Genomic DNA, 25238 nt, shown 5'->3' with positions numbered 1-25238 from the left:
AAAGAGAGCCCTATTTAGGCTTTCCTTATTGCAAGTTCTGTTTAATTGAGATTTTCTTATCCCCTGCTATGTTAATAGCTTGCTAGACCCTGCAAGAGCCTCCTGTATGTGATTAAAGTTCAATTTAGAGATTGATATACAATTATTTAAGGTAAATTACATCTGTTTGAAAGTGAAACCAGTTTTTTTCATGCAGGCTCTGTCAATCATAGCCAGGGGAGGTGGGGCTAGGGCTGCATAAACAGAAACAAAGTGATATAACTCCTAAATGACAGTGAAATTGCAAGGGAATGATCTATACACTAAAACTGCTTTATTTAGCTAAAGTAATTTAGGTGACTATAGTGTTCCTTTAATTTGAAGATGAGGGGTATATTTGTGTTTTATATTACCAGCACTTTGGTGAAAGAAGGTATAGAATCAATCCCTCAAAAAGTTCAAATTCACAAGTTACATTTCAAATACCACCACTCAAACTACTGTAAGGAGGTTTTACATTTAATAAAATTAACAAAAATGCAGATGACAAACTGGCACTGCACTCCTTTCTGTGTGGCGCCATTATAGCGGCTCTATATTAACTTACCCTATAAAATGTCAGCACTACAATACTGAAATTTAACCCTTTAAGAGCCCATTATATATTGCATTCACTACAATCTGATTCCTAAACACCTTACACCAACATGGAATGATCTGAAACATGTCAAACATACGAGTTAAATAATCATGATATAAAATAAATAAAGACAATGCAAAGTCAGTGTTTTCAGAATTTTTTGTTATTGAGGTCACCATAAAATCCAGACGGACAATTGGTCTAAAACAATGCAAACAGTAATATAAACAAGTCCATGTACATAGGCTAGAGGATGTCTCTTAACCCTAAAACCAACATTGGTGTGCGAACGCCATGTTTTGCAATGTGTCTCGCACACTTCTAGCCCTCAAATGTTTTCATTACAATCTTGGCCCTCATATTAAAGGAATTGCATAGAATGAAAGCACCATGGTCCAATGGCATGTGTTTTTACAAGTGGTATTCACACATATGGAAAATAAAGAATGTGCATTGTGAAAGGATCTGAAATACAAATGGATAACAAGTCTTGCATATACAAGATAAATCAGCCCTTAAATGGTCCCAGTCTGTTCAGAATTATGATTATGTGCCACAGAAACATTATCATAATGTTCCATATAAAAAATAAGTACAGTAACTGGCAGTTTTGGCACTGTGATCATAGAATCCACATCCCTAATTCCACTAAACCATCTCAGTTAGCACTCTCTCCCAGGTCCCGTCCACCCGTTTCCTGTACACACGTGGTTTTCGATCTGTAAAGATGGACTTTGTTGGTTGTGGATTTTCTTTAAGAAAATGAAGGGTTGATCGAATGTGGGCAACAAAATGTGGTGGCTCTGCCAGTGGTGACGTAGAGAAACACTGTGAAAAGAAGAGACACGTGGAACCGTTGTGCATGGTATAACAATTACTTGGATACTTCAAGCCGTGACTGTAGGGGAGTCAGACACCGCCAACAGCACTTGATAGTCAAGGCACACTAGAAATGTGGATCTTAAAGCACTTTTTTCACTTAGAAATTATTAAAAGGCTTGCTTGCATGAATGTAGAGATATCAAGAGCAATTAGTACAACAAAACTGGAATTGGCCTCAGAAGGAAAGTGTAAGAACGCTAGTGTGAATGATTGTACTAAAAACACAAGAGGCTTGAAGGAGGTATAACATTAGATTAAACTTAAACGGTCACTCTTGGCACTGTAAGTGTTTCATCCCATTGAAGTGGTTATTGCGCCTGAAGTTCCCTGGCACCACACTTCATTTATTGTTAAAACATTTTTAATGGTAAAGAAGAATCCATGCAGCTCATACCCTCTTTGCTGCTTAGGGTAATGAGGACGCATTAGCCTGAGCAGCAATGGATGGCTGTGATAGGCTGTAAACAGTCTGCTCACACTCTTAGCAAATCACAACTGTCCATGGCTAGTATGAATCTGTATGGCTAGAAGGAAGTAATCTCTGCTGTACATCAAGTGGGGACTGGCCTGTGCGTGGCCAGGAAATCTCATTATGTGTTAATCTGCCTGAAAATGGCTTAACGATAGCTGGATGGATGACTACAGGAACAAGAACCAATTCAATAATGATGTCCCGTTAAAAAAATTGTTTTGAAAAAATTACTTTGGAAGAGAAATCATAATTAACTCATAGTTTTTGCTGAATAAGCCACAAATGTATTTGGAAAAAAATAAGTATCCAACTAAACTACACTCTCAATTTGGGGATTTTAGATAAGATTTTGCCATTTGTATTTTAATTCACTACAGTTCGGAGATTATTTAAGAAACCCAAATGATAAATATATGCATTCATGTTTCCTTAATAGGTTGTGCAGAATATCTTTTATAGAAGTTGGTTTTATTTTATAGTTTGTTTGTTTTTATCCTAGGTTTTACTGGGTGAAATGTCTGGAATGTAAAATAAATTGACCTAAATTGAATAAAGAACAGATTAATGAAAAGAGCAGCAAATCAGTTGCACGTGTGTCAGCGTGGAGGTCCACCTGTGACTTCGGCACAACCTGCATCAACTATGGTCAAAGGAAGTCACAACACTTTCACAGACCGAGCATTCATAGGATCCTTATTGCTCGGTCTTTTCATAGGTGATGTCAGGACACTTATAATAAATTGTGAATTATAGTCCTGAAGATGATCAAAGGAGAACTGATACTGCTCTGGACATTACACCTCTGAATATAGGTTACATCTTTTCTATGTGATGCACGTGTGTTTTGTTTAAGTTTCTGAATTTAGAAATTGACAGTTCAGTCCAGGCACAGCCATGGTATAGATTGCAAATTCATATTTCATCCCTGTACGCTTGCTGACTCCCAGGGCACAGAGTTTATAAAAATGATTGACTGGGAGGTAAGATGGAGGCACCCAGTTGCAGGATAACAAGGTTTGGATTTGGACATGTAATTCTATTGATATTACAAATCATAGGACAGGACAGTTCCCATTTCAATTAAAAAAAATTAAATGATTGACTAGCCGAGCTGGTTTCTGATAACTGCTAGAGATATTTAGCATTAAAACTGATCATCAGATTCCAAAGTCTACACTAAAAGACAAACCACTCTAGTTATCCATTAGTACACAAAAAAAAAGAAAAAAAAACACACAAATTATACATATACACACACACACAAAACACTTTCTCCATTTGTAATTACTTACTTCAAGAATCTGTTCATCCTCTTGCTCCAACCAGAAATCAATGTTTGGGAAAGGTATCCAGGAATAAGGTCCGATCTTTAATTGCTCTTTTTTTGGATCATAAATACTCAGCATCTGTGAACGTAGAAAAAAAAAAAAGGTATAGTCTTTAAATGGTGATATAAGCACATCTTTATGCATAAAATTATTGATGATCATTGAGTCCACTTACAGCTTACACAATATTATAGAACAATATAATGCAATGACAATGCAAACTAAAACTTCTATGAGACCAATAGACAACTTACTGAGATTTTGCCCATTCACATTGTTCTTAACTGTTTATTTTGTAAACTTGCCACAATTATCACCCAGTGAATAAACAGAGGTTTATAATATTATATATTATTCGTAACAAGTTTTTTATACCGTTCCTCCGGTGAAAGTGTAAGCAGATCTCAAATCTTCATCCGGATGTCTGTCTTGGCAGTTTGCCCTGAAGATCTCTGCGGTTTTAACATTTACAGCTAAGGGAACATAAAGTTATTAGTTTGTCACAAGACATGTTCAGTATGATTTAAAATGCAGATAGTCAACCGGAGAAAGTATGGATTAGTCCATAAGTATTTTAGCTTCCTAAGTATTACCCCCCAAAAAAACACAAAATGACACGTTACAGTGCAGCCTGACAAAATATTTTGAAAGGTTTTAGCAATGAAAACATGCCTGCTCGTATTTATGTATTTTTTTAAAATTTGGGGTATATCTAAAAATAGCTTGCATAAGCTGCAGGTCTCTTGTCTGCAGAATTTGAAAAGCCTCTGTGCTGGAGCTTTCGAGCTTGTTTGCGCATGTATTTGTGGATTCTACTGCTTCTCAATGAGCTGTAATACAACTCACTGAGAATGGGTGAAGGCAGGCGTGCACTAGCCACCACTGTTCGATCGGTAGAGCAAACAAGCAGAAGAAAACCTCCTTGGCTCTGTGATTGACAGCCAGGAAGGTGCTCCTGGCACAAATGTGACTCCAAAAACATAAAGCACTTCAGCAAGGTGACATGCTCTACGTGTCTGGAGCATTCCTTTCATGTGACAATATCTCCATCTAAAAACATCTAGAAACTACAGTCCATTAGATACAAAAAGCCGTCCATTTTAGGATTAACAGCCATAAAAAATCTCATCATACTTAAATCAGTATTATCACTTCACATCTAAAAATAGCTAAACTGGAAAAATTCTCCAACGATTGTGTGAATAACCTTCAATGAATGCCTGAATTATGTAGTTAAAAGGTTCTAGTTGCGTAAACATATGCCCAAGCATTACACCACATTTGTATTTTTCACAGATGAGGATATGAGGGGTGTTCATTGGTTTCTTATTGACCTAGAAGACACTTGGATCCACTGGATACCTCCTATAGACACTGTTTGCAACACAAAACGTATCCAGCAAATTACAAATTATTTCCTGGCTGCATCATACTCATAGACAAAACCTAAGGATTTGTTCAATACACAATGTTTGTTAAAAAAGTGATGTGGGATCTGTAGATACATGGTAGCAACGAAGTTGAAGTCATCAGATCTGATGGTTGCTCTGCATGGTCAATACAAGGTAATGTGGCAGGACCAGTGCATCCAGCTAAGGAAACACTGTACCATCAAGCCTTTCCCATATTCCAGTGTAATATCATTATATGCACCACACCACACAACCTGACCTCCATGGAACCACCTAAACTCTGTCTATGACCTCCACAATTACCAGATTTAAGCATAATTGAAAAGCATCTAAAGCACAAAAGTAATCAACCACTTGCTTCTCCCTCGAAGAAATGGGGTAATTCTCAAAGGGTACAAAATCCCCCTATCACCGGTTCACATGGCTCTACGCAACAATAGATCCTTGATATAATCTACTGGGTTTTTATATTTCACCTATTGCATTCGTATCGTATCTTCTATGACAGAGCACCTCACCCCTCTCCTCATGGCACGCCTAACAGTTGAGGATTTAAGGATTACACGGGTGTGTCTAAGTCGTTTATAAAAAAAAATGTAAATAAATAAAACCATCTTAGACTCTAAAGTGTTTTTCCTTTTCTAAACACCTTAGAAACACCCAGGTAATCCCTAAATACTCGACTGTTAGGTGTGCCATGAGGAGAGGGTTAAGGAGCTCTACTACATGGTATCAGAATTATAAGCATGGAAACGGCAAAATAGGCAACTCTGATATAATATAAAATGTTTGTTAAAAAATATAATAGACATTGTTTTTTTTATAAAGACATGTTCAAACAATTTATCCAGCAGAGATATTTACTAAAGTGAGAAATGCCAGGAATTCAAAGTGAATTTCAAATTTAAGGCCAAAATAGCCAAACTGAAAGTACAGCTGAGAACTTTTCCAGTTCAGCAACTCTGGCCTTAAATTTGTAATTCACTTTTGTATTTTAAATTTGTAATTCCTGACAAATCTCAACCTAGTAAATAACTAAGTTTTTGGTTGTGTTTTTTTGTTCAGTTTCCATATACCGTATTTTTCGCTCCATAGGACTCACTTTTTTTCCTACTCAAAAGTAAGGGATAATGTCTGTGCATCTTATGGAGCGAATGCATACTGAGATAGTGCGGCATGGAGGAGGAGAGGCTGCAGAGAGCCGATACTGAGCTTCTCCCGAGCAGAGTGTGCTGGGAGGAAGTGACTATCTGTTACTTCCTCCCAGCTTACTGACCGCGCGGGCTGGGAGGACTGAAGGCACGCTGAGAGAGGAGGAGGGAGGAGAAAGAGCTCTGCAGGCAGATTCCCATCCCATCAGCCAGCTCCAGGAATTCACCTCCCTGCAGCAAAAGGTATGGAAACACGGGGTGGTTAATTATATGTCAACTGCAATTTGTGTGTCAGTGTGTATGTTTAGGTATGTGTATCTGTGTGTCAGTGTGTATGTTTAGGTATGTGTATCTGTGTGTATGTTTAGGTATGTGTATCTGTGTGTCAGTGTGTGTATGCATTCGTGCGTGTGTAAACTGTACCAGTGTTCTTGATGCCACTGTTGACTGCTGTTCACTTTACATGGTTGAAATATTATTCTGATAAATAGTTTAGTACACCATTTAATTCAGAATTTTTTTTTCCCTTGTTTTCCCCCTCTAAAACTAGCTGCTTCTTATGGCCAGGTGTGTCTTATGGAGTGAAAAAATACGGTAAATATTAAACTGTTTATATGAATAGTTATTTTCTAATAAGATTTTTCTTCTGACTGATCACCATCAGTAATTTTACTCCAGATAAATGACTTATTTCCCCTTTTCTTGATAAAACGTACCTATCCCATATATTATTGGAAGATGGATACCTTTATCCTCCTTGTCATTTAATTCTGTAGAAAAAGAGAAAATAAACACTGTGTCAAATTTGCCATCTTGTTACCTAGTATTTAGGCATTAGTAAATGACAGCAAGTGGTGATACATTGCAAACCATGTCAAATATTAGATTTTAAGGACAGATCCGCACATTTGACACGCTAGTGACCAATACACTGAATACATGCAGATTACATGGTCATGGTACATGTAATGGTCATGGTGCCAGGAGTTGCCTGGCACGCACCGTCCAACAATAAGAAGTCAAACTGTTTAAATACAGCGAGACAACTTAGCCGGGTCCCCCATGCACCAGCATTCAATCTTTTCCTGCAAGAAGAAGCTGGAGGTCACTGACCGATGCAGGATGAGTTAATTGGCCTAGGGTGCAGACACTCGCAGACACTCTCTTAGCCCTGCAGAACTGACAGAATTCTCTTATAAAAGACTAGAAGGACGGCCTGTAGCAGAAACCAGAAAGTGGTCAGACCTTGCTATGACAGCTTTTACTACTTAATGTGGGACAGTGCAGAGCACTCCTAGCACCATAACCACTCCAGGAGGCTGTAGTGGTTATGGTACTTGGAGCATTCTGTTAAGCATCACTGGTAAGATTATGATGGTGAAAAACTAATAGGAGCTGAGGTATGGATGTTATTAGCTTATTGAACAGGTCCACTCATCCTATGTGATGATTAAAACTGAAGTCCTATAGACTCTAGCTGGTCAAGGGTTTAGAGGTAAGAATAATTCCATAAACGATAATGGGGGGCCTTTGATTGGCAGTGCCTTCCTGGCAAGTGAAGGGTCTGCCACTTGCAGTAAACTTCTGTAAACCATACAAATGCTGCCGTTTCTGAACTTTATAAATGAGAATTTTTCTTTTTTTTATAATTTTAATGGATTTATATAAAAACATTAAAATGTGGGTACACTTGCTGCCTACCCTTTAAATTTGAAACGATAAAGCTATAGCAGGTTATGATCCTTAATCATCACGCTTGGCACCTTGTTATCACATAGTAAGCATATTTAGACCCTCTTCACCTACTGTTCTTGTATGTCAAACATGTTTCATTAAAATGTGTTTGCCCTGCTTACCTACTGCATAGGGCTGTTGAATAGTTTGGTACTACATAAATAATTGTAATTGTTTTAGGAGAAACCACCGTCTGAATGGGAAACTTTATGCATTAGGAGACAGCCAAGGACAGCCATACAATGGCAATAACCAAAAGGTACATAACACCTGAGACACCTATACGTGTCCGTAACATGCAAAAAAAATTGTGCTATGGTTTTTTTGGAAGCCACTAGTTAGAGGTCAATAGATATTTAGCTTGGAGACTGATGGACCTTCAAAGACAGTTATTACAGATAGTGAAATTGCCAAACATTCTTCCTGTACCGATAGTTTTCCCATTTAGAAGACTTTGTAATTCCCACCAAGTGTGAATCAATGGTGCAGCAAAAGTTAAACCAGGAAGTTGGTTAAGAATTCTTTAACTGTAAAATGGGGAAACTATAACCACCGGAATAAGGACATGGCTTCTGGTGTTCCATTCCTGCATTAAAGCACACAACCAGTAATTAAAGATTATCAAACATGACAAAATGCCCAGTGTTTGATTTATAGTCATGATAAAAAAAAAATACAAAAATAACGATTATACTAGTATTGTACCTGAAACACAAAACGTAATTAGATAGATGTCATCTGTCTGTCTGTCGAAGGCTTCTGCGAAAATTAATAAAAATGACTATACATTAAGACGTTATAATATTTACATGAAAGGCTGCTTTTTACCAGATCATTCCTGGTGTGTCTATGCACATCCAATGGGTAGAGTGACCCAAGGTCAGATGAATTTCCTGTGGCTACTGAAAAGGATAAAGTTATGGAGGGAACACCAACTTGCAACACATATCATACAGGACCATGTTGATGGTATTCTGATTGATCGCCATCTTGGTTGCTTTTTGACTCTTCCTGAATGACAGTTCAAACAGAAGCAAATAGCTTACTTAGGGATTAGTTAATGCTTCCCAATGAGTCGCATGCGAAAGTTTGGTCTGAACTGGAAGGGGAGATTATCGTCACGGACAATCTCCTCGCAGCGGAACGGAGCAGTGGTAAGAGAGAGAGCTTGCCGCTGAATAAAAAGACAAGTAATGTATTCATTTATTTTTATTTGGGAGTGCATCTTCATAGTTAAAGGAACAATCCAAATGTTAAAACTGAATATTGTTTTTTTAAACGTTTCTTTAAGGCTGGGTAACAGTTCCTGAGAAGTTGCCTAAACATAATTTGTCAATGGTAAATTGTGGTATGTTGAAGATCTATTTCCTTCCCACCTTTGGCTTAAAATGTACAGTCCCCTTGTCAGTTCTCCATAAATAATGTTTTAATAGCAAAAAAATTAAATTAAATAAAATTACTGACATTTATTAAAAAGAACACTCTAGCCTCCATAACCACTAAAACCCTATGCAGTGGTTATGGTATTAGGAGTGCTCTAGCACTTTCCCAGTATAATTTCTTAAACCGATTAAGAACACTTTGACAACTTACCTGGAACCACCAGCTGCCTGCGGTCACAGAATCTGGTTAAGGTCCACTGAGCTAAGAAAGCTGCCCTGATTGTCTCTATTGAGCCATGCTTAGCTCAGGGACGACATCTGGCTTCTTTTGCAAGAGCAGACCAGATGTGGTGCGGGCACACAGGTGTTACATAGTTACATAGGCTGAAAAGAGACATGCGTCCATTAAGTTCAGCCTTCCTCACATTTGTTTTTTGCGGTTGATCCAAAAGAAGGCACAAAAAAAAAACCCAGTCTGAAGCACTTCCAATTTTGCAAAAAACAAGGGGGAAAAAAAATCAGTCTTGACCCCAGAATGGCAGTCAGATTTATCCTTGGATCAAAAAGCTATTACCCTACATTGAAAAATGATATCCTTGAATATTCTGTTTTTGCAAGTATGCATCTAGTTGCTGTTTAAACATCTGTATGGACTCTGATAAAACCACCTCTTCAGGCAGAGAATTCCACATCCTTATAGTTCTTACTGTATTCTAAAACAGTTTTACAAATTACACTGGGAGCGTGCCAAGGACTCCTGGCACCATAACTACTACAGCAGGCTGTAATGGTTATGGTGTTCAAGGTGCTCACTTAAATAATTGCACTGTTAAAATTAATGTAACATTTTGATTAAACTAAAGGTCATTAAGGGCAACTATTACAAAACATATATTCTACTCATTGACTTACTAAGGAGCTGACTTGATAGCTTCTGTGACAGACGTCTTTTATCAATGAACCCTCCAATAAGGTGTAATTCTAGCCTGAGAAAAGCAGAACAGTTTATCCGTAAATAACAATTCTTAACACAAAATTAGGGTTAAGATTCAAATTAATTACATATAGTAAGCTCCTGCAGGTTCTAGTAAGCTATCAACAAAGCACGAGATAACCTATTTGAAATTAATCTGTATTTACAATAAAGGAAGGGTAAACATTAGATGACTATTTACAGGAAGTGTTTAGGAAGGCTGTGTAAGTTACATGCAGGGAGGTGTGACTAGGGTTCATAAACAAAGGGATTTAACTCCTAAATGGCAAAGGATTGAGCAGTGAGGCTGCAGGGGCATGATCTATACATACAAACTGCTTCATTAAGCTATAGTTGTTTTGGTGACCATGGTGTCCCTTTAACTTAATTTTGCAAACTGAGGGGAGCCATTTTTAAGAGGACTTGGCATAGCCAATTTCACACAATATTAAATATCTGAAACCTATAGAAGTTCTCTTATGATACTGAAGCAGTATGTCAGGTATATTCTTGTTCTCAAGTGTATCCAATAAAAAAACATACCTTCCTTCCTTAGTATTTTGAGATAAGGATTGGACAGCATACAAAATGTCTGCCACTTCGCTCTCCGTATCCGACCCATCACAATGTGCTAAGCACGTGGCCTCACTTCCTGATATATGATTGGTGTAAACAAAACAATGTGAGCACACTGAAGCAAAACATTCTATCAATAAGAGCATGTATACAGTAAATGTGAAAATTAAATCTATAAACGCAAAGTAAGGACAATACCGCATGTAAGGGGTGAAGTGGAAATGAGTTAAATATTCATCTATATTATGTTGCTACTACGGACCTTATCAGTGTCCTGCATTCAGAATTAGTTTGATACACCAAAAAATAACCTTTATCAGTATAGGTGAGATTGTGTGACAGTACAATATTGATGTGTATGGAGGATAACACGAGACTACAAAAAAATAAAGAAATATAGTATTCTCACTGCATCCTATTTTATTGTGTAAAGGGACACATTGATGTGGTTATAGTACCCACAGATCCCTAAGGCCGTAACACTGTTCAACGTTAACCTGTTTTCAAATGGTATAGCACTGAATAAGGGTCCCTTCTCCCCCAGATCTGCCCCACACTGAAGATATGGCTACATCTACTCATACCAGCGATGGACAACAGCAATAGTATTCTGATCAGCCTATCACTGCTGCTTGATGTGATACGGAAGCATTAGCCCAAGTATCAGAAAGAGTCCTGGGCTGCATACACCCGAGGACCCTGATTCTGTGTTGAACCAATTGAAAACATTGAATAGTGGAACTGCTCCAGGGGATCCAGATACCGTAATCACTTGAATGAGATGAAGTTATTATGGTGTTTAGAGTGTCTCTTTAATATTTGACCTGTGTTTGTGTACTTCAGTCTAGAAGTTAGAGATCTGTAAAACTAAATAAGAGGTAAATGATGTGATAATATTCAATCTACACAATCCTAACACTCAAAACTATGACATTAATAAAACATTAACCATGGTCAATAACTGTTGGTCTTATTTGACCAAATTTAATGTTATAATGCATTTCTAAGACAATTAAATTGCTGGGGTTTTTTTGCTTTAATTGAATATTTTACATATAATACAGAAACATAACTTCAGTAATTAAAAATATAAAGCATATCAAAAGCTGAATGAGGAAGAAAAGGCAAGGGATAAAAGAGGGAAAAAGAAAAGTAGAGAAAGAAAAAGTAAATTAAAACGGTCAAAGATCTTGCCAATAAAATATAATTTTTCAGATGAAAAAGCACATCACACAGGGCACACAGTTCCGAATAAACCTAAGATCATAGATTCTAGACCTTTAAAAAAATTGTCCAATGTTCCAAAGACAGAGGCTGACATTTTTTCCCATCATAAAACTGTAGGTATATTTTGTCTTGTTAGAAAGGGCCTGGTTGTAGCAAAAATCTTACAAAAAGGAGTTTCAATGCCGAGGAGAGTTCTATAAGAAGATAAACTGATATTTTTTATTTTATTTTTATTTTAAATAAGGGGCCATATCTCATCAACCCATCCCTTAAATCCGTATTTTAACAAACCAGTTTATGACCATTTTAGTCGCAATTGGAGAAAGTAACATACCTGTGTGTCTTAGCACTACAATGTGGCACGTAGTGGCATCATCAGAACCAAGTATAGAAATGGCACCTATTCAGAGAAGAAAGAGTCAGATGGACTAGTCTTCACTTACGTGTAAGTGTAACCATCCCATGACATAATAAGGTACTGCAAATCAAATATATCCTTTAATTCAAGCAGGCAATTGCAGAGACAGACAAGATTTACAGACACTTCATGTGTTCTGTCTCAAAGGGACACTATAGTCACCAGAACAACTACAGCTTAATGTAGTTGGCAGTAACTCAGACGGCCACTAGAGGTGCTCCCTGGGTCAGTGCTGCACAACGTGAACTTTCCTCATAGAGATGCACTGAGTCAATAAATCTCTATGAGGAGATGCTGATTGGCCAGCGTGGTCTTTTGCCGTCCATACCATTAGCCTCCTATGGGTACGTTTTCTTTTGTTTTAAGGGTGCAAGGTGGGGCTGGGTGGCTAAAATGTGTTTTTAACACTATAGAGTCAGGAATACATATTTGTTTTCCTGACCCTATTGTTGGGGATTAAATCAGCCTGGGCCCTTTGTGGATGATGGATATTTGCCAACTCATTCAGAGCTCTGGAAATTGGAAACGAATAGCAGAGACGTGTTCAATAACCAATTCAAAGTTTAATTAAACGTCAGTTGCATATATACCCCATTTTCATGTCGGTGGAGGTCATGAGCATTTATTACATAATATGTTTTTCACAAGTTATAAACAGCTGTTTCTAGTTATAATCTTTAGTCATATAACGCATTACATATTTGATTAAAGCCAGATATTTACAAATACCGATATCTTGGACAATTAACAAGAACATTTCGAAATCAGTATTTTTCCCGTAACTAGGATTTTATATAAATCCTATTTCCGAGAATAGAAGATAAAATGCCAAATTTATTCTTCGTTCAAATTAACCCTTATATGAACAGCTAGGATAGATATCAAAATGGATATTTGTATCTACAAATACATTTCTGGTGTCAGAAGTTTTGGGTGCAATTGGTCGGAACGGAGATGACAGGTACGAGGTTCTTTGTAGACCTTCTTTACCTGCATCTCCTATCCCCCACACATTGCTTAGTTATTTAAATGGGGTTGTTTACTATTTAAATTTTAAAGGGATTTTCACTGCATAATGTCTTTGGTAGACATGTTTTTTTTAAGTCTCAGGTAGACTTTTTTAACTCCTTAGGTAGGAGGTAAGCCTTTGGCAGGCAGCATTGTGCACAATTGTCTATGGTAAAAAGACTATTCCTCTTTGGTAGAGGTTCACCTTTGGCAGGTGGTAAAAGTGTGTATGGGAGACGTCCCAAGATCCCTCTTTGGAAGAGGTTGCCTTTGGTAGGTTGTAAAACAGATTTTCAGTCTTTGGCAGACTGCGTTGTAGTTTATGTACATGTCACTTTTGCAAAGAAAGATTTAAAAAAAAAGGACGGAATTGTTTTAACCCTGTATGATGTATGTTTGGCATTACTCAAGCTTGCTACTTTATGTGCTGTTTTAAGTGACTGTGCAACTCTGATTTTAAGCATAAAGTCTGTGATAAGGGGGTTAAGATAAATAAAATGGGAACGTTGTTTTTAACAACTCCAAATCATTACTCCCTCCTGATTACACCCCATACTCATTATACCCATCCTGTCCCCTAAAGATAATAATGATTTGGGTGCTATCCTTGCTGTGATAGTTAGAACTCCCCAAGCAGGGACAAGGGGTTCCCACTGCTCCATAAAGCTCCCTTTTACCCCCCTCCCCAGGGAGAAAGGATTGGGCAGCTCCTCTGACATTGTATGTATTCTGTAGCATTGTGAAAATCTGTAAATTCTTGTATGGGGATGCTGAGATTTTATTAATTGTGACCCAAACTGTGCAGAAGTGGGTTTGCAATTTTTTTTCATGGAATGTAGGATCAGAAAACCATGGACAAAGGTTTTTACCTGTGTTGTTATGACTTTTGGGAACTCAAATTGACCGGTCAAAATTTTGCCATGCCTTTAACATGGACTAGTTTAAATATTTTGAGTCTTTGAGAGTTCTGACAAATGCAGGTGATACCATGTCTGTGTAATCTGGTCCAAATGTTCTATAAGCGTATAAGAGAGAAATTCTATTGACAGGGTACATGTGTTGCAACTGGTTAATGCAAGTGTTATACAAATGTTTAAGTCAAACGCGTTATATGGCCGTACGGGATCCCTTCTTTAAAAAGAAAAAAAAAACCTTTGGTACCAGAACTCTTAAATAAATTTGATACTAACTGTTGAAAGTTTATTCTGTGTAAATGGTGATTGTGATAAATGTGTGTTTTGGTTACTCATTTTGAAGTATGCAGTTTAATTGACATGTATGTTAATGGGTATTTTGCTGTGTTATTTTAAATTATATTTGAATAAGTTTGTCTCAGTATTGATACAGATGGAAATGGCAGCGTAATAATCTATTAAATAACTGATTTATTATTGAATACTAGTCCAAGAGCAATAGGAGTTGTAATCCTTAAAGCAAAAGAAAAAAAAAAACACTGTCTTTGTACGTTTTAGCTGTTTTCCAAAATTCTGTTGTAATAATGGACTTCTTGCCAATATTCGAGTTTCCTGTCCAGTTGCCAGGTTCTCTGATCTAATCTTAAAGCAGTACTGCTTGCATAGTTTGCAGAAATGCATAATGCACGAACATGGGAACCTACATTATGTCTGTGTTTCTTTTGAGTGTGACGTTTATTAATTTATTTTGGATTGAGTTAATTGCCTGTCCATGAATATGCTTTTTGTATTGGCATGTCTGCTGGATATCTGCTACATTCGTTGTGTTCTGTGTTATAAGAGGACATGTGTGATATTACAATGAGTATGAAGACTATTTAAAGAATATTTGCATGTCATTAACTCAAGCCTTTAGTGTCTTTTTACAACAGATTAAATGCTGATCAGCTCACGAAAAAGGGGCCCCTGGAAAAAATCTGCTTTTCAAAATCGTGGATCCACGTTTAGAATTTTAAATGGCTCTCTCTTTCTCCGTATTATTAGGGGAGTATTTAGAGTTAACTCTACTTTTAAAGTGCATTGCATTATCTAAATCAAAGAAAAAGAAAAATGTTATCTTTAACATAAACAATTGTTATGTTATATGGTTATTTAACAAGAAAAAAAATGAATGGATGTATAGGATAAGTTTTTTCCAAGATAAAGATTCATCTAGTATGCCTCATTGATTATAGCAAAATGATGAAATGGTATTTTTAAGAGATAAGACAATTGATGATTATAAGTGAGGCAATTCTAAACTACTGTATTATATTTGTATTGGTAAATTGAAAGCATTTTGCAGACCCAATTGAGAATAAATAATATAATAATTATAAAAGGAACCATACTATGGGAAGAGGTCAACCTATTAAATCGCTAAGGGGTTAAACTCATTTTTATAAGCATATAAAATGTAGTTTTTGTGGTTAGACTTTTGATACTCAATTTGAACTCAATTGAAGTATTACAACCATATCCTTGCAGGTATAGGTAACAGCTGCAATATGATTTTAATATTTGCAATATATTAGTGTTTTCAATGTATTCTGACAATGGAAAAGTACCTAACCGCATGTCTGCATTAATGCTATGACCCAGACTGTCAGTATTGCAAACCCTACATGAAGACTCTACTTTCACTGTTTATGTATACACCCCTAGACAACCGTGCTATACATATACAATAATTTTCAAAAGCTTATTAATATTATATCTGTGTGGTACATAAAGAGGTGTACACAAAGAGGGGGTGTGAGTTAGGTAATCTCGACCTGCTTATGGAATATGTTTTCTCCTTGTTCACTTTTGGTTAAACTGTTGGTCTGTGACTGGCCCTCTTTGACCCCAACTTATTTTCTTGGGAAGATTCATGAGAAAGATACAGCAAGTTGTTTTTATATAAAGAAAGAGGGAAAGGAGTATGTTGTATCGGTCACAAAGGATTGTGATCTTAAGCAGGCGAGACAAGGACATTTGGGAGGTGATAGGAGATTGAATCAGAAAAGTTTTAGAGGCAGAGGTAGAGAATTTGATCAAAGGGTCTAACTTTTGTAGAGGTAGCAACTTCAGCACTGTTTTAATTGTGGATAGCAGGGGTTCACCCCAAGGTGCTTGTGGTGAACCCGGTTCTCCCGATCAAGCTGGCCCCACTGGTACTCCGGGTATTGCTTATTCCCCCTGGCTTCCCTGGTGCCTGTGGTGCTCCTGGACCTCAAGGCCCCGGAGGTTCCCCTGGACCTAAGGGTAACAATGGTGAACCTGGTGCTCAAGGAAACAAAGGAGAACCCGGTGCTAAGGGAGAACCTGACCCAGCTGGCATTCAAGGACCCACCCTGGCAGGTTCCTCAATACCAACCACAGCTTCCAACCTATACCTATACCCAACAACATCAGCCTAATACACAGATGGTTCATGTTTTTAATACTTTATCTATAGTTTTGAGTGATAAAACAGTATTAATGCTGGCTCTTAGAGGATGTACAAGCTGAAGTTGGGACCTAGACATTGTTTGCATAGGCTGTAAGTGGGATAACTGTACAGTAATAAAACATGATCACACACATACAGAACTGGTGGATTTTTGGACATCGGGATCTATAAAAGGTTTTGGTTTGGGAAAAAAAAAATGTTACCTGGGTCCACAACATTTTTGACAGAATTCAGCATTCCAATTCCATTAAAGTAATTAATTGGGATTATCATATTAAGGTTTAAGTTTAAGAACAGTATTTTATTGGGAATTATTTCAATATGTATATGTTAGTGTTTTAATACTCATCCTGTCCAACAAGCATTTATATTAAATGAGTGCTTCTCTCATCCATACAAAGGCATTCTAAAGGGAAATTATGTATTAAAATTTTATAAAGGACAAATGCAATGAAATATAAGCAACACTGAGAGAAGTACATGTTACACAAGTTAAGGATTTAACTTTAGTCTCTAATTTGAGTTTAGCCTAGATAATTACTTTATTGATGTCGTACTGATCCTTGTGTTTGTATGATTATAGAGACCATACTGGAGTATTTGTGCCGCCTGCTATTTGGGACTACACACCAATCTCTCTGGCTGACCTACCTGCCTACCTACCTTTTTTGCAATTAAATCTGTTTGGTCAAAATCCATGCTGGCCGAAGAAACTGAGATGCTTACTTAATGAGGACATAAACTAACTTGGAAAGTCCTGAAGGTGCAGCGCTGTCTAATGCCGCTATTTCTGTTTTACCCTTTCAACAATTGGGGTGTTGCACAGAGCATTGTGGTGAACATCCAGCAAACAGAAGAATTAAGAACTATGTGGAAGCTGACATTGTCTTGTTGTCAGCCATATTGCTACCCTTAGCTATGTTATGGTGTCTAAGATTATGGAACAAAGTTTATGATGTCTAACATTCTTTATTCTCCTTGAAAGACTTATTCTATTTTTCTGGACTATGCTGGACTATTGAACTATTTTGTTATTTTTTTTTTTTTTTGTAGAGTTAGCCTTACTCAGGCATGGATGTACTAAGTTTGTTGAGTGTACCAAGGATGGATTCCCATTTATTAAGTATGGATATGACTGGACCTTCGAAATAGGGATGTGATTAGGAGGCATAGGACGCAAGGTCATGATTGGGATTATTGTTAGAATTACAAACTGATTATAAGTTATCTCATGATTTAATATGTAAATGGGCCTTTTGAAACTAATCAGGAAGTGTTTCCCAATCCCGATACCCGAGCTATTTACTTACAAGTGCGGGTTTTATAAGTCACTAATGCTGTCAACGTGAGGGGATGACATGTCTACACAGTCATGGCCCTCACTCAGGGTTTTCCAGATGTGCTTTTTTCCTCAAATATGAGTTTTTGCCACTCGTTTTTTTGACCTGGCCCCAGATCACAGGGTGGACTGGTAATCCAGGACCCTGGTCCAAAGAGGGGGATAGATATTATTCCCGTTTTGACTATATGAGCTTACATTATGAATTATAATAATAATAATATTCCCGTTGTTGGGAATAATACACTTTGCCTGTATTGACCCAAGGCTCAAGATACAGATAACATGATGTTTAGTGTGTTCAAAAATGGTTAACATGTCAGCTGTTTGAAATATTTAACTTGTACGCTTAAAAGATGTATTCAACAGATAATTGAAAAAGCTGAAATCAACAGCTCGAACTCCTCTTAAAGGGAAAACCTACGGCACAGAGCAAATGGGGAAATCGAGGTGAAGAAATAACAAAAGTCCCACAAACGTGATTAGCACGTCTGAATATACCTCCTTTTGTTTCTCTGCCGCAGGCCTCCCATGGATATTTACCGTAAGGTAGATCATGATATTGATACTGGAGAAACTGACGGAAGCAAAGCACAGAGAGATGGACACAGGTTTCTTCAGGAAGGAAGAGATGCTTTATTGGATCACCGATCGGGACTCAGAGGGACTAATGTCACCAAAATACAGCAAGTTCTGAGCCCCGGACAATAGTGCAGGCTCCTTACATAGGCACATAACTCCTCCCATATTAAGCTCCACCCGCACATTCTCTTGACCAATCAATACACATAAGAATTAACTTCCTGTTTGACCGCATGGCTTGTCCAGCACAATGGAGGAGGGGAATACTATATCCTGTATTCTTGCACATGCTCCGTACACTACTGATCGTATCTTGCCTCGTGCAACCAACTGATCGATACGTCAGCATATGCACGTACACATGCCACGTGGTAATCTCGGCCTACTAAATTTATTTTTACCGAGATTCCACCACATTCCCCCCTTTGATGCCTCTTGATATTTCACAATTACTTGAGGCATCACTTAACCTTAGTTTGCATACACCGCAGGTTACCTTGAACCAGACCAGACTTATCTTATGATGTGAATCTTCAACACTCATCTTCCTGCATTGGTTCTCCCTGATCTAGAGCCTTATATTTATAAATTGCCATTATCTGTGCAGCAGCCTTCCTCTCTGCTATATTTTCTATCAGGCTTTGCACAGACCTAACTACTAAGGGTATAAGACACGGCAGGAGTAGACACAACATTAAAATCAGTAGGACTCCACCTACCACTGCCTTAAGCCCTCCAAACCACTCATACCAGCTACCAAACCAACTACTTGGATTATACCCTTTCCATACCTGAGTAGGCACATGCGCTAGTTTAACCATATGGCTAGTAAGCTCAGCTATTGCTTGCCCTTCGTCATCTATTTGAAGACAGCAATTGCTCAGGTTAAACTTCCCACATACACCTCCCTCTACTGCCAAAAGGTAATCCAAGGCTAATCTATTTTGGTAGACTGCTGTCCTCATCCTGGTATTGTGCTTCGCTAGAAGATTGAGCGCTTGTGATGTCTCGTTAGTAATGATCTCAACCACCACCTGTAATCGTATAATACGGTTGAGCATATAAATAGGGGTTCTATAACCAAAGGTACCATCTTCTGCCCACGTGGTTGGCCCATAATAATCTATAATACGCTGGGGAGGCCATTCATTATCTTCCCAGGCGCCTATCTCTATGGGTCCCCTTTTCTTCCTATGATTCACATCATACACTTTAACACCTAAAGTCTCACCTGTTTCAATAGGTAACAAGAAGAAGGATGGTTTGAGCATACCCAACACACATGCCCCTTCCCAGTCCTGTGGCAACTCCGAATAGGCTTTCTTACCACAGATCCAGTACAAATTTGCTGGGGCTCTCCAGGTAGATGTGATGGATAGATCAAACCACACATCCTTTAAATTGGCGTATCTAGCAAACGGGTTAGATGGTTCTGAGACATTTGAAGCCGACCACCAAGTTGTATTCTTTGTATCATCATCATAAGCTTTTTGCCCTAGACAAGTTAATTCTCCTACAGAAGTATTATACATCATTCCTTTCCTTGCTATGCAAACATAACCTATGATGGAGGTCTTTAATCTCCACTCAGATTTACCTCTAACACTCATATGATAATCGGCTTGTGTAGATATTAATTGGTCAACTGCCTCAGAACCGGACATTACCTCCTTTGCTTCCCAAGGCCATTGGTCTCCCATGTTAGTACCTCCACACACATAGCAGTTGGTAACATTAAGACTACCGGCAATACTTTCGGCTAAATCGATGAACAGGTTTTTAGCATTATGGGGGATCTTATTATCTATGCTCATCTCTTCATAAAAGGAATGGTATACTTGATGAGTTTGGGAGGATACCGTATCAGTCTCTATCCCTATAAACAATACTGTCCCAGGATCTAAACCCGTCCCATATATTTGAAACCCAAATAAATTACCATATTTATCTAAGAACTTGTCGGGGTTATTTATAAGTATATGGACTGGATTGCATTCCATAGACTTACAATATGGGCTGGTAGGCAACTTAGTCACAATCATGTCCTTGTCTACTGTCTGTCCCCAAGTTGCCCACCCCACACAAGACCAATATGGGCAAAAGTTATAATCTCTATTTGGGCATCTAGGACTCACATATTTATTTTTACTACTGGGACAAATATATTTATCGTTAGACCCATACGTCCTCTCCCATCTAAGATCCCCACATACATTCCACGGCTTTCTACCACTTGATATTGCCTTACACGCATCAAATAGCAGAACACCCGAAGAATGTACGGATTCTAACACCGTCTTATTAATTAGGGTCCCCTGAGGATCTCCATTCCTGAGAGTCAACCAAATTGTACGAGGTTGATACTCCGGACTGAAGCACTTAGGTTCTCCTACTCCTAAATGGCACACACTATATTCTATATTTAGGTATCTACATCTTGATACATCTCCTTTACACTCGTATTGTGAATGCCAAATTAGGGTTTGGGAAATATGGTTACCTGTTCTTGTAGTCTTAATGCATACCTCACAGCTAGGAGTGTCGGTACCTCTACCTTCCTGAATATAAAAATACACATAAATAAACATTATCATAAGCACTTCTTTCGTCGTCATCCTCAGTCTTCGTCCGTGCGAAGGCACCTCAGCTTCCAGGATGTAAGGGCTGCAGGGAATGGAGTTCTGCTCGTCTTCACAGGGGTCCCTTCGAGACTTTCCTGGCTTTTAAATCACACGTTGGTGAGCGGACAGGCTTTATTATGGCCGTCTAAACACTCACTTTACCAAATCTCTGAAACAATAAAATTTGTAATCCACAAGGTTCCTGGTTACTCCGACTGAGTCGTGCGCTTTAACCGGATCTTGCAGGGATTCTCTGGATCTGCTGTAACTTGCCAAGAATCGACTGCTGCTGGTTTAACCCTGGAGTGATGTATCCACGGAGTCACTTCGGCTACTTTTATCGCTGTAGGGGTAGACAAAAGAACAACATAAGGTCCTCTCCACTTGGGCCCTAACGGTACATTATTCCACTCTTTAATCCACACTTGGTCTCCTGGGTGGTAACTATGAACTGGGGGATAAATATTCACAGGTAATCTATCTTGTACCCATTTCTGTACCTCCTCCATAGTCTTACCCAACTCTACAACCTGCTGCCGGGTAATTCCTTCTCCCAACTGACTCAAATCCCCCCTTAAGTTACCAAGTACGGGAGGTGGTCGCCCATACATGATTTCAAAAGGAGAGAGGCCCATCCTTCTGGTAGGTGTACTGCGGATTCGCAATAGAGCTATGGGTAAGAGAACGTTCCACTTAAGTTGGGTTTCCTGACACATTTTAGCCAACTGATTCTTAATAGTTCTATTCATTCTCTCTACTTTACCAGAACTCTGGGGTCTATATGCCGTATGAAGCCTCCACTTTATACCAAGCATATGAGTCAGTTGTTGTAGGCACTGATGAACAAAAGCTGGACCATTGTCCGATCCTATAGAGCAGGGTAGTCCATATCGGGGTATTATTTCTCGTAGCAGGAATCTCACAACTTCTCCTGCTTTCTCTGTACGAGTAGGACATGCTTCTACCCAGCCTGAATAGGTACACACAATTACCAACAGGTAACGATGTCCACCCGATTTAGGCATCACTGTATAGTCAATTTGTAAATCGGACATGGGGAGTCCCCCCATAAACTGGACTCCTGGTGGCTTTACTGGTCCTTGCCTTGCATTATTTTTAGCACACGTTACACATCTTCGTACAATGGCCTGAGTCAAGTTGGACAATCTTGGTATGTAGAAATGTTTTCTGAGAGATTCTTCTGTGCTGTCTCTCCCAGAATGTGTCCCGTTGTGATAGTTTTGGACAATTTCTACCGCTAGTGATGCTGGAATGACTATTCTTCCATCTTCTAACTGAAACCATTTGTTCTCCAAATACTTTCCAGGTTCAGTCTTTAACCACTCCTCTTCTTGAGCTGTATAAACTGGAGTCCATTGAGACAGTGGAGTTGGTATAAGAGCAGCTATATGCCCCACATACTCCTGTCTTCCCGATTCAGCGGCACGCTTAGCTGCACTATCTGCCATCCGATTTCCCTTGGTTACATCACCATCTCCTCTCATATGCGCTCGACAATGAATAATACCGACTTCTTTCGGCTCCCACACTGCTTCCAATAGTTGTAGGATTTCAGCTGCATACTTGATTTCTTTGCCTTCTGAATTCAATAGTCCTCTTTCTTTATACAAAGCTCCGTGGGCATGAGTGGTTAAAAACGCATACTTGGAGTCCGTGTAGATGTTCACTCTTAAACCTTCAGCCAATTGTAACGCTCGTGTCAATGCTATCAATTCTGCCTTTTGTGCTGATGTTCCTTTCGCCAGTGGCCGAGCTTCTATCACCTTGTCAATTGTTGTTACTGCATATCCTGCATAGCGGATCCCTTCTTTCACATAACTACTGCCGTCGGTGTAATATTGAACATCGGGGTTCTGGATGGGAAAATCACGAAGATCTGGTCTACTTGAAAATACTTCATCCATTACTTCCAAACAATCATGTTGACTTTCAGTAGGTTGTGGCAAAAGGGTAGCTGGATTTAAGGTGTTTACAGTCTCTAAATGCACTCTTGGGTTTTCACACAACATTGCTTGATACTTGGTCATACGGCTATTACTAAACCAATGATTTCCTTTGTAATCCAACAACGTCTGTACTGCATGTGGGACTCGTACATAAAGTTCTTGACCCAGAGTGAGTTTATCGGCTTCAGCTACTAGCAGGGCGGCTGCAGCTACGGCTCTTAGACAAGGTGGAAGTCCGCTGGCCACTGCATCCAGTTGCTTAGACATGTAGGCAACAGGTCTTTGCCATGATCCCAAGTACTGTGTCAATACTCCCACAGCCATTCTTCTTTGCTCATGTACATACAGGTAGAATGGTCGTGTGTGATCAGGTAGACCTAATGCTGGGGCACTCATCAAAGCCTTCTTCACATCTTCAAATGCCGTTTGCTGTTCTTGAGTCCATAAGAAGGGGTCGTGCTCTGTACCCTTGATAGCTGTATACAGAGGTTTCGCCAATATCGCATAACTGGGAATCCATATCCTACAGAAGCCTGCTGCCCCCAAGAACTCTCACACTTGTCTTCTATTCTTGGGTGTTGGTATTTGGCACACAGCTTCTTTTCTCTCTGGCCCCATTATTCTTTGACCTTCAGAGATATGGAATCCCAGATATTTGACAGTTGGCAAACACAACTGAGCCTTCTTTCTAGACACCTTGTATCCTGCCTTCCAGAGAATGTGTAGTAGATCGTGCGTTGCTTGCTGACATATTTCCTTTGTAACTGCTGCTATCAACAAGTCATCTACATATTGTAACAATACACACTCTCCTGGGATGGACTCGAAATCCAATAAATCTTGACTTAGAGCTGAACCAAATAGGGTAGGTGAATTTTTAAACCCTTGGGGCAGTCTTGTCCAGGTCATTTGGCGTTTTGAGCCCGTTACAGCGTTTTCCCATTGGAAAGCGAAGATACATTGACTTTCTGCGGCAATTCGGAGGCAAAAGAAGGCATCTTTGAGGTCTAAGACTGTAAAATAAGTAGCCCCGCCCGGAATTAAAGCAAGCAGGTTATATGGATTGGGTACAACTGGATGTATACTAACAACCGCATCATTGACTGCTCTCAAGTCCTGCACAGGTCGATACTCATCTGTACCGGGCTTTTGAACAGGCAGCAATGGGGTGTTCCAGGGGGAAGTACAGAATTTTAGGATACCATACCGTATGAACTTATCCAGATAAGATTGGATGTTCTTCTTAGCCTTCTGCGGGATGTGATATTGTCTTAGGCTCACTGGATAAACCCCAAGTTTTAGTTCGATTTTAATAGGTGGAATATTGCGGGCCAGTCCTGGTGGGTTGTTCTCTGCCCAAACTCCTGGTATGTTGAATAAGGACTCATCACTCCTAGGGTTTTGGCTAGTCAACGCTGTATAAAGTCGCCACTCTTCTTCCTTTGGTACGGATAATGTCATAATACCTGAAGGTCCATTAAACTTTAAGGATGTTGTTCCATTTGGTAGGAACGTAATCTGCGCTTGTAACTTAGATAGCATATCACGTCCCAGCAGTTGGACTGGACATTCAGGCATATAAAGGAATTGATGTTTTACTACGTGGCCTCCCAATGTACAGAGTCGACTTTTAAGAACCGGTTTTGCAGCACTTCTTCCAGTTGCTCCTATTACAGTAATAGTTCTTCCAGATGGAGGAGCAACTAGGTCAGTCACCACCGAATGTTCAGCACCAGTGTCGATCATGAACGCACTCCGTTTTCCCCCTATTGATACATCGACCATAGGCTCCGCTCGACCAAGGGGGATGGAGCCCGGTCGGTATCAATAGTCCTCCATGACCGTGTCAGTCAATCCTACAAAGTCCCTACCTTCTCTATCGCGGGACCTTTGCGCTGCTGGAAAATACCTATCTTCCCTAACACTTCCTCTGTTCCCATTGCTCCCTCTATTACCATTACTCCCTCCGGGGCCTCCTCTACCTCTCGCTCTGCTTCTAAAGTTTCCGTATCCTGCCCTGGGTTGGTCTCTCTCGTACTGCTCTCTTTGTGGACACTCGTTCCTCCAATGCCCTTCTTCCTTGCAATACGCGCATTGATTCCTACTCAAAGGCTCCCTATTCCATCTACTATCGCCTCTATCTGGGCCCCGTCTATCTAC

At 39.1% G+C, this 25238-nt stretch overlaps 1 protein-coding gene across 1 annotated transcript in view; it reads right to left on the bottom strand.

Annotated features, from left to right (window-relative positions):
- Positions 1 to 763: 763 nt before the first annotated feature.
- The window catches only part of NTAN1 (N-terminal asparagine amidase), a 29130-nt gene continuing 4655 nt past the window's right edge, over positions 764 to 25238 (bottom strand). Inside the window, exons 3-10 of the mRNA XM_063430312.1 lie at positions 12091 to 12156; positions 10497 to 10605; positions 9893 to 9966; positions 8304 to 8357; positions 6581 to 6634; positions 3677 to 3774; positions 3266 to 3379; positions 764 to 1447 (exon numbers count right to left, since the gene is read on the bottom strand). Of these exons, the coding sequence (XP_063286382.1) occupies positions 1268 to 1447; positions 3266 to 3379; positions 3677 to 3774; positions 6581 to 6634; positions 8304 to 8357; positions 9893 to 9966; positions 10497 to 10605; positions 12091 to 12156 (749 nt within the window). The 3' untranslated portion in view covers positions 764 to 1267. The remainder of the gene's footprint in view (positions 1448 to 3265; positions 3380 to 3676; positions 3775 to 6580; positions 6635 to 8303; positions 8358 to 9892; positions 9967 to 10496; positions 10606 to 12090; positions 12157 to 25238) is intronic.

This window comes from Pelobates fuscus, chromosome 8 (assembly GCF_036172605.1).
Source record: "Pelobates fuscus isolate aPelFus1 chromosome 8, aPelFus1.pri, whole genome shotgun sequence".
NCBI lineage: Eukaryota > Metazoa > Chordata > Amphibia > Anura > Pelobatidae > Pelobates > Pelobates fuscus.
This window is presented reverse-complemented; position numbering and strand designations above follow the sequence as displayed.